The sequence below is a fragment of the Coregonus clupeaformis genome, chromosome 13 (assembly GCF_020615455.1).
Source record: "Coregonus clupeaformis isolate EN_2021a chromosome 13, ASM2061545v1, whole genome shotgun sequence".
NCBI lineage: Eukaryota > Metazoa > Chordata > Actinopteri > Salmoniformes > Salmonidae > Coregonus > Coregonus clupeaformis.
In genome coordinates, this window is record NC_059204.1 from 52830260 (window position 1) to 52845410 (window position 15151).

The 15151-nt window shown below is 43.5% G+C and overlaps 1 protein-coding gene across 3 annotated transcripts; it reads left to right on the top strand.

Annotated features, from left to right (window-relative positions):
• The first annotated feature begins 3374 nt into the window (after positions 1 to 3374).
• On the top strand, positions 3375 to 13211 carry LOC121579733 (transmembrane gamma-carboxyglutamic acid protein 3). 3 transcript variants are annotated; one of them, XM_041894577.2, is made up of 6 exons: positions 3379 to 3510; positions 3755 to 3780; positions 4049 to 4125; positions 4836 to 4870; positions 7462 to 7622; positions 10206 to 13211. In XM_041894577.2, the coding sequence occupies exons 3-6, from the start codon at positions 4100 to 4102 to the stop codon at positions 10806 to 10808; spliced, it is 825 nt and encodes a 274-aa protein (XP_041750511.1). In that variant the 5' UTR covers positions 3379 to 3510; positions 3755 to 3780; positions 4049 to 4099; the 3' UTR covers positions 10809 to 13211. The 3 variants fall into 3 exon arrangements, with proteins under 3 accessions (XP_041750514.1, XP_041750511.1, XP_041750513.1); XM_041894580.2 differs by lacking the exon at positions 4049 to 4125 and having other exon boundaries at positions 3375 to 3510; XM_041894579.2 differs by lacking the exons at positions 3755 to 3780; positions 4049 to 4125 and having other exon boundaries at positions 3381 to 3510.
• Positions 13212 to 15151: the final 1940 nt, after the last annotated feature.

The following is a 15151-nucleotide window of genomic DNA, read 5'->3' on the forward strand; positions in this document are numbered from 1 at the left end:
ATGACTGTAAGTCGCTTTGGATAAAAGCGTCTGCTAAATGGCATATTATTATTATTATTATTCCCAAGTGTTACAACACCAAGGAGTTTACATATCCTGTATCCAATGTGAGTGAACTTAGGCTTGCATGCAACCAGGCATGATAGCATTCAAAACATTGATACATTGCCTCCTGTGTGTTACTACCTAGGTGTATTGCAATTTCACAGGGCAGCAATACATACAGTGCCTTCTGAAAGTATTCAGACCCCTTGACTTTTTCCACATTGTTACGTTACAGCCTTATTCTAAAATTGATTAAATTGTATTTTTTCTTCATCAATCTACACACAATACCCCATAATGACAAAGCAAAAATAGGTTTATAGAAGAAATTCTCGCAAATGTATTACAAATAAAAAAACAGAAATATCACATTTACATAAGTACTCAAACCCTGACTCCAAAGTGGCGCAGCAGTCTAAGGCACTGCAGTGCTTGAGGCATCACTACAGATCCGGGTTCGATCCCGGGCTGTGTGGCAGCCGGCCGCGACCGGGAGACCCATGAGGCGATGGCCCAGCGTCGTCCGGGTTAGGGGAGGGTTTAGCCGGCCGGGATGTCCTTGTCCCATCGCGCTCTAGCGACTCCTGTGGCGGGCCGGGCCCATGCACGCTGATGCGGTCGCCAGTTGTACGGTGTTTCCTCTGACGCATTGATGCGGCTGGCTTCCGGGTTAAGTGAGCAGTGTGTCAAGAAGCAGTGCGGCTTGGCAGGGTGGTGTTTCGGAGGACGCATGGCTCTCGACCTTCACCTCTCCCGAGTCTGTACGGGAGTTGCAGAGATGGGACAAGACTAACTACCAATTGGATATTGTGAAAAGGGGTACATTTACATTTACGTCATTTAGCAGACGCTGTTATCCAGAGCGACTTACAAATTAAAAAGTAAAAAAAATATTCAGACCCTTTACTCAGTACTTTGTTGAAGCACCTTTGGCAGCGATTACAGCAGAGTCTTCATGGGTATGACGCTACAAGCTTGGCACACCTGTATTTGGGGAGTTTCTCCCATTCTTCTCAGCAGATCCTCTCAAGCTCTGTCAGGTTGGATGGGGAGCATTGCTACACAGCTATTTTCAGGTCTCTCCAGAGACGTTCGATCGGGTTCAAGTCCAGGCTCTGGCTGGGCCACTCAAGGACATTCAGAGACTTGTCCCGAAGCCACTCCTGAGTTGTCTTGCCTGTGCTTAGGGTCGTTGTCCTGTTGGAAGGTGAACCTTCACCCCAGTCTGAGGTCCTGAGCAATCTGGAGCAGGTTTTCATCAAGGATCTCTCTGTACTTTGCTCTGTTAATCTTTTCCTCGATCCTGACTAGTCTCCCAGTCCATGCCGCTGAAAAACATCCCCACAGCATGATGCTGCCACCACCATGCTTCACCATTGGGATTGTGCCAGGTTTCCTCCAGATGTGACTCTTGGCAATTAGGCCAAAGAGTTCAATCTTGGTTTCATCAGACCAGAGAATCTTGTTTCTCATGGTCTGAGAGTCATTAGGTGCCTTTTGGCAAACTCCAAGCGGGCTGTCATGTGCCTTTTACTGAGGAGTGGTTTCCATCTGGCCCCTCTACCACAAAGGCCTGATTGGTGGAGTGCTGCAGAGATGGTTGTCCTTCTGGAAGTTTCTCCCATCTCCACAGAGGAACTCTAGAGCTCTATCAGTGTGACCATCGGGTTCTTGGTTACCTCCCTGACCAAGGCCCTTCTCCCTCGATTGCTCAGTTTGGCCGGGCAGCCAGCTCTAGGAAGAGCCTGGGTGGTTCCAAACTTCTTCCATTTAAGAATGATGGAGGCCATTGTGTTCTTGGGGACCTTCAATGTTGCAGAAATGTTTTGGTACCCTTCCCCAGATCTGTGCCTCGACACAATCCTGTCTCGGAGCTCTAAGGACAATTCCTTCGACCTCATGGCTTGATTTTTGCTCTGGCATGCACTGTTAAGTGTGGGACCTTATATAGACAGGTGTGTGCCTTTCCAAATATTATCCAATCAATTGAATTTTCCACAGGTGGACTCCAATCAAGTGGTAGAAACATCTCAAGGATGATCAATGAAAACAGGATGCACCTGAGCTCAATTTCGAGTCTCATAGCAAAGGGTTTGAATACTTATGTAAATAAGGTATTTCAGTTTTTTATATTTAATAAATTTGCAAAAATGTCTAAAAACCTGTTTTTTATTTGTCATTATGGGGTATTGTGTGCAGATTGCTGAGGAAAATGTTTTATTTAATCAATTTTAGAATAAGGCTGTAATGTAACAAAATGTGGAGAAAGTCAAGGGGTCTGAATACTTTCCGAATGCACTATATTTAATGAAGGTAGGCTAATATTACTTTTTATGAACAACATTCATTTTCATTTTCTGCATTATGCAAGACTAATTATTTAATTTACCATAATAATGTATTATTCATTAAACAATTATCATCCTGTCTCCATCTCTTTTGAAGTCTACAGATGGGCTATAAAGGCCTTTAACTAGTGCTGCGTTAAGTACGTTTTTACGTTCTGGGCCATTCAATTGTACTGAACGACCAGATGAAAAACGGGGAGGGCTTGTGGATTGGGGAACGCTGTCAGCATGGCCACTATCCTTTAAAAACGTAATCGTTGCTTCAAGCATCCCCTTGCCACACCCACCAAACATGAGCAAACGTACCTCAAAGTTTGTTGAAGAACGTACAACAATGTTTTGGGGAAACCTGTCATTCAGTGCAAACCCTTCCGCAACATAGTAAACGTTCAATCGAACTGAACGCAGCTCAGCTCTCATCACGGGTCCCACAGCTCATTGACTTATAAAAAGCCAATTGCGTGGAGACCGAACGGTTGAATTCTGGGAGGTGAAGTATTTTGGTGTAAGGTGTGGCTTGGAGCAGACTCCGGTGCTTTCCGGAAGGCTTTCATAAATACCCTGAACAAGAGTGATAGCACGGATCAACAGCAAAACATTGATTGGTTAAAAACACACAACACACATCAACCCCCCCTCCCCTCCCTCCCTCCCTCACACACACACACACACACACACAAAACTAATTAGATGGAGTTGGGGACGCGTTTATTCAACAACTCCATCACCCGAATGTCTCCGTATTCATAGAGGGTTGTCTCCGATTTTCTAGGAGTCATTTCATTGGACAAGGCCGGGGATTCCTCTTCTGCTATTGCATGAACGTTATTTCGGTCACAGTGTGGTACTGTCTCGTGTGGTGGGGTACTCCCTTTTTATAAAGTAATGTGCTATTCGGGATCCTTGAGACGTCCACACCCTAAACCCTAACCCTAATCTTAACCCCCACCCTTACCCTAACCCTAAAATTAACCATAATCCTTACCTAACCCTAACCTTAACCATTTTAGATTTCAAATTCAAAGGGGTGACGTCAGAGTGGGACATCCCAAGGATCCCAAATAGCAAGGAAACGGATGGATATGAAAAGCTCTTTGCTGTATCGGTAGAGTGGAAGGTAGGGTTTCTTCTTCTGTTAATTTCTAAACTAGTTGTAGACGGACACTTATGGGGGAAAGCATTTAATTGGAGTAGGCTAGAGAAAAACATATATTTTATGATCAGAGATGTGTCGTATAATGGTAGAGAGAGAGAGTGAGAGTAAAGCGACAGCCGGACAGTCAGCAATGGTCTGCCTTTCCAGAAAAATGACTGTAACTCAACAAGGGTCTTTATAAATATTTCATTTTCTATTATTGCAGCAAGAGCAGAAGGATCCTTGGCTAAGGTCACTACAATCACACATTTTTAAATTGTTTTTTCTTCTTCAAATGTCATTCTTTAGATTACTAAAATTCTTGTTGAATATTGTATTGTCATATTTTTCCCTTTAAGTGTAATTTAAGGGCATACAATTATTCTTAGGCCTTTCTAAATGTATTCCCCCCACTCATTTTACATGGTAGCCTACTATTTGAGATTGTGGATGTGCAAACTGAGGCCGGGGTATGCTTGTAAGGGCTTGCCTTGCAAGCATTTGTGTTGTTGGTCTACAGGAGCCTGGAGAGAGTTGATGAATAGGGCTCGTTTATCGCGTGCTGCTCTGTATGGCAGATGGCCCGCGCGATCTACGGTGCGTGCTGCTTGCGCTCATATATCCCAATTTTCTACAACAGATAACATTTAAATATTCCATCTCCACACGCGCCTTCTCGTAATTATTCAATTTTGGTAGCATCCAGGATCGGGCACTGCTTACGTTGCCTCTCGCGGGACTCCTATTCCCCATCCCCGTTGCTACGCTACCCCCCCAGCCATCCGACCCCCTCCTCATGTCGGCATATTTATAGGTGGAATATATTTACCAAGGTTGGCCTAGGCTACAACATGGTGATACATTTATAAAAGCATATACATCCCTACTATAGAGAGCATGCTCCTCCACCATGCATTATTAAAACTCAGTGTCTTTGCCTGAAATACATGTAAGAGCCATTTTATGGTTAGGCTGCTGTATGACATCATGCCCAGCGCCCTGCTTTAAGTAGAAATACTGCTGGACCCATCATTGATTGAAGAGGAGGAGATGGAGGGGGAGGACATTCCTAAAAAGCAACTGTTGATAATCGCAAATATCAGACAGTCAAACATTTAATCATGAGTCATTTGCAACATTATATATGATATCTCAATACAATATTTTATACATTTGTAAGGCATTTAATATCAAGATCATAGTAGTAGCCTATTGTTATTTTATCATAAACATTGCCCTGGGAAAAAGGTTGAATTTTGGCACATATAAAACTTTGTGCTCCTCTCTCCTCTTCTCTCCTCCCCCAGGTCAGAACATCTTGGTCTGAGTAGCATGGCGGAAGGTAAGAACATAGCATGGCCTGCTTCTCTGGATCTCATATGACTGATCTGTTCATTGTAACAACTGTATTATAACCTGTATCATAAGCGTGTTAGTACTGTATTATAACTATATTAAAACACTATAGCATTATTGTATACGTGGTTGGTATATGTGTCAGTTGTTCTCTCTGTGTGCCTCCCAAATGGCACCCTATTCCCTGTATAGTGCACTACTTTTGGCCAGAGCCTCACAGGGAATAGGGTGCCATTTGGGACACAGACTCTGACCACTCCCCATTGGAAAGGGGACATTGTGTGTGTGTGTGTGTGTCTGTGTGTATTCAACAGAATGTGTGAATACATTAGAATAGATAACCAAGGTCAACCAGCCACAGGTCACCTCCATTGTGTCATGCTTCTCTTGGCGTGCTAGTCCATGTTCTCCTTGCTGTGTACAGTTGAAGTCGGAAGTTTACATACACTTAGGTTGGAGTCATTAAAACTCGTTTTTTTCAACCACTCCACAAATTTCTTGTTAACAAACTATATTTTTGGCAAGTCGGTTAGGACATCTACTTTGTGCATGACACAAGTACATTTTCCAACAATTGTTTACAGACAGATTATTTCAATTATAATTCACTGTATCACAATTCCAGTGGGTCAGAAGTTTACACTACACTAAATTGACTGTGCCTTTAAACAGCTTGGACAATTCCAGAAAATGATGTCATGGCTTTAGAAGCTTCTGATAGGCTAATTGACATCATTTGAGTCAATTGGAGGTGTACCTGTGGATGTATTTCAAGGCCTACCTTCAAACTCAGTGCCTCTTTGCTTGACATCATGGGAAAATCAAAATAAATCAGCCAAGACCTCAGAAAAAAGATTGTAGACCTCCACAAGTCTGGTTCATCCTTGTGAGAAATTTCCAAATGCCTGAAGGTACCACGTTCATCTGTACAAACAATAGTACGCAAGTATAAACACCATGGGACCACGCATCCATCTTACCCCTCAGGAAGGAGACGCGTTCTGTCTCCTAGAGATGAACGTACTTTGGTGCGAAAAGTACAAATCAATCACAGAACAACAGCAAAGGACCTTGCGAAGATGCTGGAGGAAACAGGTACAAAAGTATCTATATCCACAGTAAAACGAGTCCTATTTCGACATAACCTGAAAGGCCGCTGAGCAAGGAAGAAGCCATCGCTCCAAAACCACCATAAAAAAGCCAGACTACGGTTTGCAAATGTCCTCTGGTCTGATGAAACAAAAATAGAACTGTTTGGCCATAATGACCATCGTTATGTTTGGAGGAAAAAGGGGGTCGCTTGCAAGCCGAAGAACACCATCCCAACCGTGAAACATGGGGGTGGCAGCATCATGCTGTAGGGGTGCTTTGCTGCAGGAGGGACTGGTGCACTTCACAAAATAGATGGCATCATAAGGAAGGAAAATTATGTGGATATATTGAAGCAACATTTCAAGACATTAGTCAGGAAGTTAAAGCTTGGTCATAAATGGGTTTTCCAAATGGACAATGACCCCAAGTATACTTCCAAAGTTGTGGCAAAATGGCTTAAGGACAACAAAGTCAAGGTATTGGAGTGGCCATTACAAAGCCCTGACCTCAATCCAATAGAACATTTGTGGGCAGAACTGAAAATCGTGTGCGAGCAAGGAGGCCTACAAACCTGACTCAGTTACACCAGCTCTGTCATGAGGAATGGGCCAAAATTTACCCAACTTATTGTGGGAAGCTTGTGGAAGGCTACCCGAAACGTTTGACCCAAGTTAAACCATTTTTAAATTTTTCAGGCAATGCTACCAAAAACTAATTGAGTGTATGTAAACTTCTGACCCACTGGGAATGTGATGAAATAAATAAAAGCTGAAATAAATCATTTTCTCTAGTATTATTCAGACATTTCACATTCTTAAAATAAAGTGGTGATCTTAACTGACCTAAGACAGGGAATTTTTACTAGGATTAAATGTCAGGAATTGTGAAAAACTGAGTTTAAATGTATTTGGCTAAGGTGTATGTAAACTTCCGACTTCAACTGTATGTGTATGTGTGTGTGTTTGTGTCATGCTATTTCATGTTCTCCTCGCTGTGAGTCAGTTGCGTTCCTAGATGGGAAGGATGCTCACTCTCTCCTATATCTCTCTGTAGCGTTCCTAGATGGGAAGGATGCTCACTCTCTCCTATTTCTCTCTGTAGCGTTCCTAGATGGGAAGGATGCTCACTCTCTCCTATATCTCTCTGTAGCGTTCCTAGATGGGAAGGATGCTCACTCTCTCCTATATCTCTCTGTAGCGTTCCTAGATGGGAAGGATGCTCACTCTCTCCTATATCTCTCTGTAGCGTTCCTAGATGGGAAGGATGCTCACTCTCTCCTATATCTCTCTGTAGCGTTCCTAGATGGGAAGGATGCTCACTCTCTCCTATATCTCACTGTAGCGTTCCTAGATGGGAAGGATGCTCACTCTCTCCTATTTCTCTCTGTAGCGTTCCTAGATGGGAAGGATGCTCACTCTCTCCTATATCTCTCTGTAGCGTTCCTAGATGGGAAGGATGCTCACTCTCTCCTATATCTCTCTGTAGCGTTCCTAGATGGGAAGGATGCTCACTCTCTTCTCAAGCGCTTCCCCCGAGCCAACAGTTTCCTGGAGGAGTTCAGACAGGGTAACATCGAACGGGAGTGTGTGGAGGAGAGCTGCAGCTTCGAGGAGGCCAATGAAGTGTTTGAGAACAAAGAGCGAACAGTAAATTATATCACACTCCTCTTTAGATACACAGATGTATTGATTACTGGTCTGAATCATTGAGTTTTGGTTATTGAGTTCTGGTTATACATGTATGTGCCCATGTTATAACACACGTCTCTCCTCTTCTCCTCTCCCCCTTCTCTCCTCTACTCTCCTCTCCTCACTTCTCTCCTCTTCTGTCCTCTCCTCTTCTGTCCTCTCTACTCCTCTCCTCTCCTCTTCTCCTCTCTTCTCCTCCCCTCTCCTCTCCTCTTCTCTTCTCCTCTCTTCTCCTCCCCTCTCCTCGCAGGTTGACGTTTATTGTCATGAATCTTGCCCTGGAGGCAGAACTGAGTGATTTCCGCTACATTGCAAAGAAAAAAACACCCACAAATCTAGTTGTTTCAAATTATTATTATTACGTAACTGTTTCCTCAGCCTTTCTTTAGTTTACTCAACTTTTTGGTCCAACTGTTACCTGAACAAAAAAAAATTGTTTGCCCAAACTTAACTCCAATCTGAGAACTTTGGCAAAACTTCAGTCAATTTAAAATTATGTATTATTATTTGGGCATCTTAACTAAAAGATGCTGTGCAACTGGTTACACACAGTGCTTTTCACATTGAAGTTTGACACACATGATTACATTTTGCATGTTCATTTATGCTGTAATTGTTATTACTCACCTGGGATTTGAACTCACAACCCCTTCGTTCATGGCATGCCGATCTTCCTGCTACGCCACCATGTCTGTGTCAATTATCAGTTAAATCGGACTATTCCCTCATAGATTTTATTTACTTATTTAAGCAATTTTAGTTTTTTCTGTATAGTTGGTGGGGCATATTACTCTGTTTTAATGTTACTCCTTAATCACTATGATAAATAAAATAGTTTTTCTTGAGTGTACTTTTAACAAATCAAATGTTATTTGTCACATGCTTTGTAAACAACAGGTGTAGACTAACAGTGAAATGCTTACTTACAGGCTCTTCCCAGCAATGTAGAGAGAGACATAAAAAATAAAATAAAATAATAATAACACAAGGAATAAATACACAATGAGTAACGATAACTTGGCTATGGGGTATGAGGTCATTGAGGTAGATATGTACATATCATTTAGGTAGGGATAAAGTGACTAGTCAATGGGATAGATAATAAACAGTAACTGCAGCGTATGTGATGAGTCAAAAGAGACTAGTGCAAAAAGGGTCAATGTCGATATTCCGGGTAGTTATTGGTTAACTATTTTAACTAACAACCTATTGGTTCACAGCATTCCAATCTTCCTGCTACGCCATCATGTCTGTGTCAATAACTGATTTCACCTCTATAGCTCTATTCGCACGGGGACTAGTATTACTATAGAACGTCAGTTATGTAATTATTACCCCAGCATGTCAGTTCTTCCAGTGGACGATTCGTACGGGATTAGTTTGACCAAACTGCCCCTGTAATTCTTTTTTTTCCTCATTCAAAATTGATGGAAGCCTGGAGGCTCTTCTAGGAGTGAAGATATTTCAAAATGTCTAGGGATAGCCTGATATTGGCCTATTGGCCTTCAGTTCGGAGAAAGTAAAATAATAATGCATATCAATAAGAACCATGACCTGTAACCTATGCAGACATTTAATTCACTGACGTATTTGGCAATTTATCAATTCATTGGCATTTCATCTTTTAAAAGAGCATGTTCCCACGTTCTTACCCAATCTGGGTGCAGAACTTGTTCAACTCTGTAATATCCCTCAAAACACAGGGATGATGACTCACACAGGCTAAGTATTATCAGAGGACCTGGGAGTTTGCCGAAAAACTGTAGGTTTTTCAGCATGGCAGATTCGGACGGGGCAAAAATTACTGATGTGGTGATTTGTGCTTGTGCACATAATTACATTACCCTAGCTCCCCAGTAAAACTTATCCCGTCCGAGTAGGGCTTTAAGGCTATACTTTGCACTTAAAAGTACATCTCAGAGCTAAGGTATACTTTTAAGTGAAAAGTGTAGCCATACAGGTGAAATCAGTTATTGACACAGACATGGTGGTGTAGCAGGAAGATTGGAATGCTGTGAACCAATAGGTTGTGAGTTCAAATCCCAGGTGTAGACATTTTGAATATGAATTACTGTATAAATGAACATGTGCAATGTAATCATGTACTGTATGTGAACTGTGTAAGTTGAAAACATTGTATGTTAAAAGCACTGTGTGTTTGACTAGTTCCACAGCCTTTTTTTAGGTAAGATGTCCCAAAAATAGTTTCTAGTTGAATGAAGATATGAGACACTTTGAGCAAACACATCATTTTAAGTTGACAGAATATTTGCCAAAGTTTTGTCATGTTGGAGCTAAGTTTGGGCCAACCATTTTTTAAAAGTTCAGGAAACATTTTGACCCAAAAGTTGAGTAAACCAAAAAATGTCTGTGGAACCACTTACTTAATGATATTTAGTTGAAACAATTAGTTTTTTTTTTTTACAGTGTAGATGGGCCAGCTGCAAAGTCAAAATTGGCTATATTATCGTAAAAATCCATGAAAACAGAAATTCGCTTTTTGGTCTTAATAAATGCCAACCTGCCTCTCCTCTCCTCCAGATGGAATTCTGGAAGACTCGCAGTGTGTACACGGTGAGCAGCCACGAACAGAACAGGGACGGCCATTCAGAGGGTCACCTCTACATGGTGGTTCCCCTGCTGGGCGTGGCTCTCCTCCTCCTCATCGCCCTCTTCCTCATCTGGAGGTGCCAGCTGCAGAAGGCCACCCGCCGGCGGCCCGCCTACACCCAGAACCGCTACATGAACAACCGCAACACCCGCAGCCTGCCACGCATCCTGGTCCACCGGGACACGCCGTCCCACTCCGAGACCTCCTCCCACCCCAACCCACCCTTATCCAGGCCCACCGTGGTGGTGAGTGGGGTGGAGAGAATAGTAGGAGGAGGAAGTGGAGGAGGGTCGCTGGTTTACGCTGCAAGCGTTCCCCAAGAGCCCCATTCCCATCCACACCCCCCTCAGAACACTCGCTCCGCCCTGTACGTCCAGGATCCGTCTGTGTCAGTAGCGTCGCGTCTCTCCGGTGCCACACCTCCTCCTTCCTACGAGGAGGTGACAGGACAACTGGAGAGCAGCAGCGAAGAGGTGTCGGCGCCGTACAGCGACCCACCGCCCAAATACGAGGAGATCATCAAGGAGAAGTAAGCAGAGGGAGGGAGAAAGGGATGGAGGGAGGCTGGGCCGGGGGCCATACTGTCAGGTCCATCCCTCCCTCCATTGTCCCTGTCTCTGGTCTGAGGGGCTGGCAAACTGCTAGCTATCCGTGGGAAAGAATGCACTGTGGTATCTACTATCTTGGAGCACTTGTTGTATCTATCGCTGACTACAGTACAACGTTTGCACTTGGAACGACGACGATTTGTGCTATGTCTTCTTCTTGAGTTATCTATCTTGCCAATGCCTGGGGTCTGGCGGTCTGTTTTGGTTTTGCGTTGTTGTTATGCATCAGTGTTTCTCACTGTACTCTGAATGTGGTGGTCATGGTGTACTAGTGCGTATGACTCTGCAGTGAAGCGGTATATCAATAATAACTGTAAATTGCTGCCTGGATGGATCGCTGTGCACTTGGACCACCTTTCTCTCATCACACCAGCTGTATTTAGTCACTCTGCAAAAAACAATCCTCGCGTCTAAACACTGAAAAAACGACACCCCCTCACTGCCCTTTCCCTGACACCCTGAGGCACACCTTTAAATGTGCCAGGCAGCCAGCCACGGCCTTATCACGGTGAGAGACTGAGGTTGTGTCCCAAATGGTGCCCTATTCCCTACATAGTGCACTCACTACTTTTGACCAGTGCCATTTGGGACGTGGGTGTGTGAGGAATCGAATATTGCCAAGTCACCTCCCTCCCCTGAGAGGAAGAGAGGACTGTGTAGATGAAGAAAGTGAGGAAGTGTCCAAGCCCTCAGTATTACTTCTCCCTCTCGAGGGTTGTGCCGTGACTCATGATAAAGGAGAGTTGATTTGCCAAATGTGCACTGCTGATTACGTGTACTACCTTCTGAACACACTGGAAATGAAAGAAAATGAAAGAATGAAGGAAAAAGTAGATTCTTTCATTTAATGAAAAGTAGTGTGGTTTATCAAACAGAAACAGTAGCCAGTGTTTGTGGACTATGGGACTATAGGACTATCTTATCATGAAGAGGATGCAGCCAGACACAGCGGATGAGTTGGGATCTTCAGTGTTTCTGCTCTTTGTCTGAACCCAACGTATAGGCCTTCTTTCTCCAGATACATCCTCTGGTCATGGAAGGGCCTTGAATTAAGAGGAAATGTATGCACTCCAAGTGTATGAATGGAAGAACACGCATACTATCTCAAAATGTCAATCAGGCACAGAGACATTTGAGTTTTGGGCTAATTAGAAAATAAGTGAATGACCTGATAATTAATTTCAGTCCTTTATTAAGCTTACCAGTAAATATACTATCTTACACACACAAACACAGACACACAGATGCGCACACACACAGGTACGCACGCACACACACACACTCACACCCACACCCACACACACACACACACACACGAAGCACAATCAGTAGCTCTGACAACATTCCAGTCAACCCTCAGCCTATCCCTCTCAAAGCTGCAGAGTGGATTTTATAGTGCTGGCTTCAGTACCGCTGTGCTACAACTGCCACTAGACTAATCCCTAGACTAGTGAGCAATCCGTGGTCGGGTACAGTACATCACCATCATGACGTGCTAGCTTAATGGTGCAAATGCTCTTCTTCTCTTCAGTCTATTCTTGTTTTGTTATTTGCCTTTTGACTGCTTTTTCACTTGTGGCTCGTTTCACTGGTGTTCAGACCTTGTTCAACCAGCCATCCACCAACCAGGACATGCAACAGAAGCTGTGTTTCAGTATCGGCTCAGGTTGCCAGCAGTAACAGTCTCTATGTTATATACTAATCACTGCCAATGGCTGGACCAAATGGGATCACAAGATAACTTGGACTTGTACTGCAATACCTGGGGGTTTTTTACACAGGGGGGAGAGAGAAAAGGAACGGCCAAGGGCAGAGAGAGAGGGAGAGAGAGAGAGATAGGGAGCGGGAGATGCCCTCTGGCCTGTCTGGGGCCTTATCCTCAAGATTAGCAAGGTTAGCGTCTGGCCTGGCCTTAGTCTGGTCTGCAGTTTTCGATCCTGGTGGAAGGGAAGGAGGGATGACGAAACACTGCAATGGTCCCTCCCTTTCTAGAGGAGCCAGATGCTGGCTGCTTCTGATGATGCGAGCACTGTCTGTCTGCTTCTGATGATGCGAGCGCTGTCTCAAGCCTCTTTATACTGACATCTATTCTACAGTTTGTGCTGATTCATATCCATGGAATGAACAGTGTGCGTGTGTATGCGTGTATGTGTGTGTGCGCCTGTATTTGTGCCGAAACACTCCTCAAAAATTCACTTCACTAAAGAATGAATTACCCCACAAAAACGATTGTTTAAGTTCTTTACTATATCTATATATTCATGTATGTACATGTACATATACAGTGCCTTCAGAAACTATTCAGACCCCTTGACTTTTTCCACATGTTGTTACGTTACAGCCTTATTCTAAAATGGATTATAAACTTTTTCCCCCTCAGCAATCTACACACAATACCCCATAATGACATTTTGTATTTATTTTTTCCAAATGTATAAAAATAAAAATAAACTGAAATATCTTATTTACATAAGTATTCAGACCCTTTGCTATGAGACTCGAAATTGAGCTCAGGTGCATCCTGTTTCCATTGATCGTCCTTGAGATGTTTCTACAACTTGATTGGAGTCCACCTGTGGTAAATTCAATTGATTGGACATGATTTGGAAAGGCACACACCTGTCTATATAAGGTCCCACAGTTGACAGTGCATGTCAGAGCAAAACCCAAGCCATGAGGTCGAAGGAATTGTCCGTAGAGCTCCGAGACAGGATTGTGTTGAGGCACAGATCTGGGGAAGGGTACCAAAACATTTTTGCAGCATTGAAGGTCCCCGAGAACACAGTGGCCTCCATCATTCTTAAATGGAAGAAGTTTGGAACCACCAAGACTCTTACTAAAGCTGGCCGCCCAGCCAAACTGAGCAATTGGGGGAGAAGGGCCTTGGTCAGGGAGGTGACCAAGAACCTGATGGTCACTCTGACAGAGCTCTACAGTTCCTCTGTGGAGATGGGAGAAACTTCCAGAAGGACAACCATCTTTGCAGCACTCCAGCAATCAGGCCTTTATGGTAGAGCGGCCAGACGGAAGCCACTCCCAGGTAAAAGGCACATGACAGCCCACTTGGAGTTTGCCAAAAGCCACCTAAAGACTCTTAAGACCATGAGAAACAAGATTATCTGGTCTGATGTAACCAAGATTGAACTATTTGGCCTGAATGCCAAGTGTCACATCTAGAGGTAACCTGGCACCATCCCTACGGTGAAGCATGGTGATGGCAGCATCATGCTGTGGGGTTGTTTTTCAGCGGCAGGGACTGGGAGACTAGTCAGGATTGAGGCAAAGATGTACGGAGCAAAGCACAGAGAGATCCTTGATGAAAACCTGCTCAGGACCTCAGACTGGGGCGAAGGTTCACCTACCAACAGGACAAAGACCTTAAGCACACAGCCAAGACAACGCTGGAGTGGCTTCGGGACAAGTCTCTGAATGTCCTTGAATGGCCCAGTCAGAGCCCGGACTTGAACCCGATCTAACATCTCTGGAGAGACCTGAAAATAGCTGTGCAGCAACGCTCCCCATCCAACCTGACAGAGCTTGAGAGGAATGGGAGAAACTCCCAAAATATAGGTGTGCCATGCTTGTAGCGTCATACCCAAGAAGACTCAAGGCTGTGATCGTTGCCAAAGGTGCTTCAACAAAGTTCTGAGTAAAAGGTCTGAATAATTATGTACATTTGATATTTCAGTTTTTTTTATAGTATAGTTTATAATTCTTTATAAATGTGCAAACATTTCTAAAAACCTGTTTTTGCTTTGTCATTATGGGTTATTGTATGTAGATTGATGAGGGGAAAAAACTATTTAATCAATTTTAGAATAAGGCTGTAACGTAACAAAATGTGTAAAAAGTCAAGGGGTCTGAATACTTTCCGAATGCACTGTATATAAATGTATGACACACTCCAGTTGATGTTTTCTAATGGTTTTTAATGGATGCATGATTATCTGGTAATTTTTGTCTATTACTTGGGTTCAACACTATGGCTACATCCAAAATGGCACTCTATTCCCTATGAAGTACACTTCTTTTGACTAGAGGCCTATGTGCCATCTGGGACGAAGCCTATATCACTAGTCTAGAAGTGACTACGCTTGTGATGCTGTTCAATGTTTAGAAAGACAAACCTTGAAGCCTCACAAATAGGGGCCAGAAGTTTAACCTGTTTAGAAAAACCCTTGCCTCTATTCATGACCACGCCTCAAGAAAGAACTCTGAGCACAATGATATGGACTTATATGATTGGTTTACAGTGGTACTACATTAGC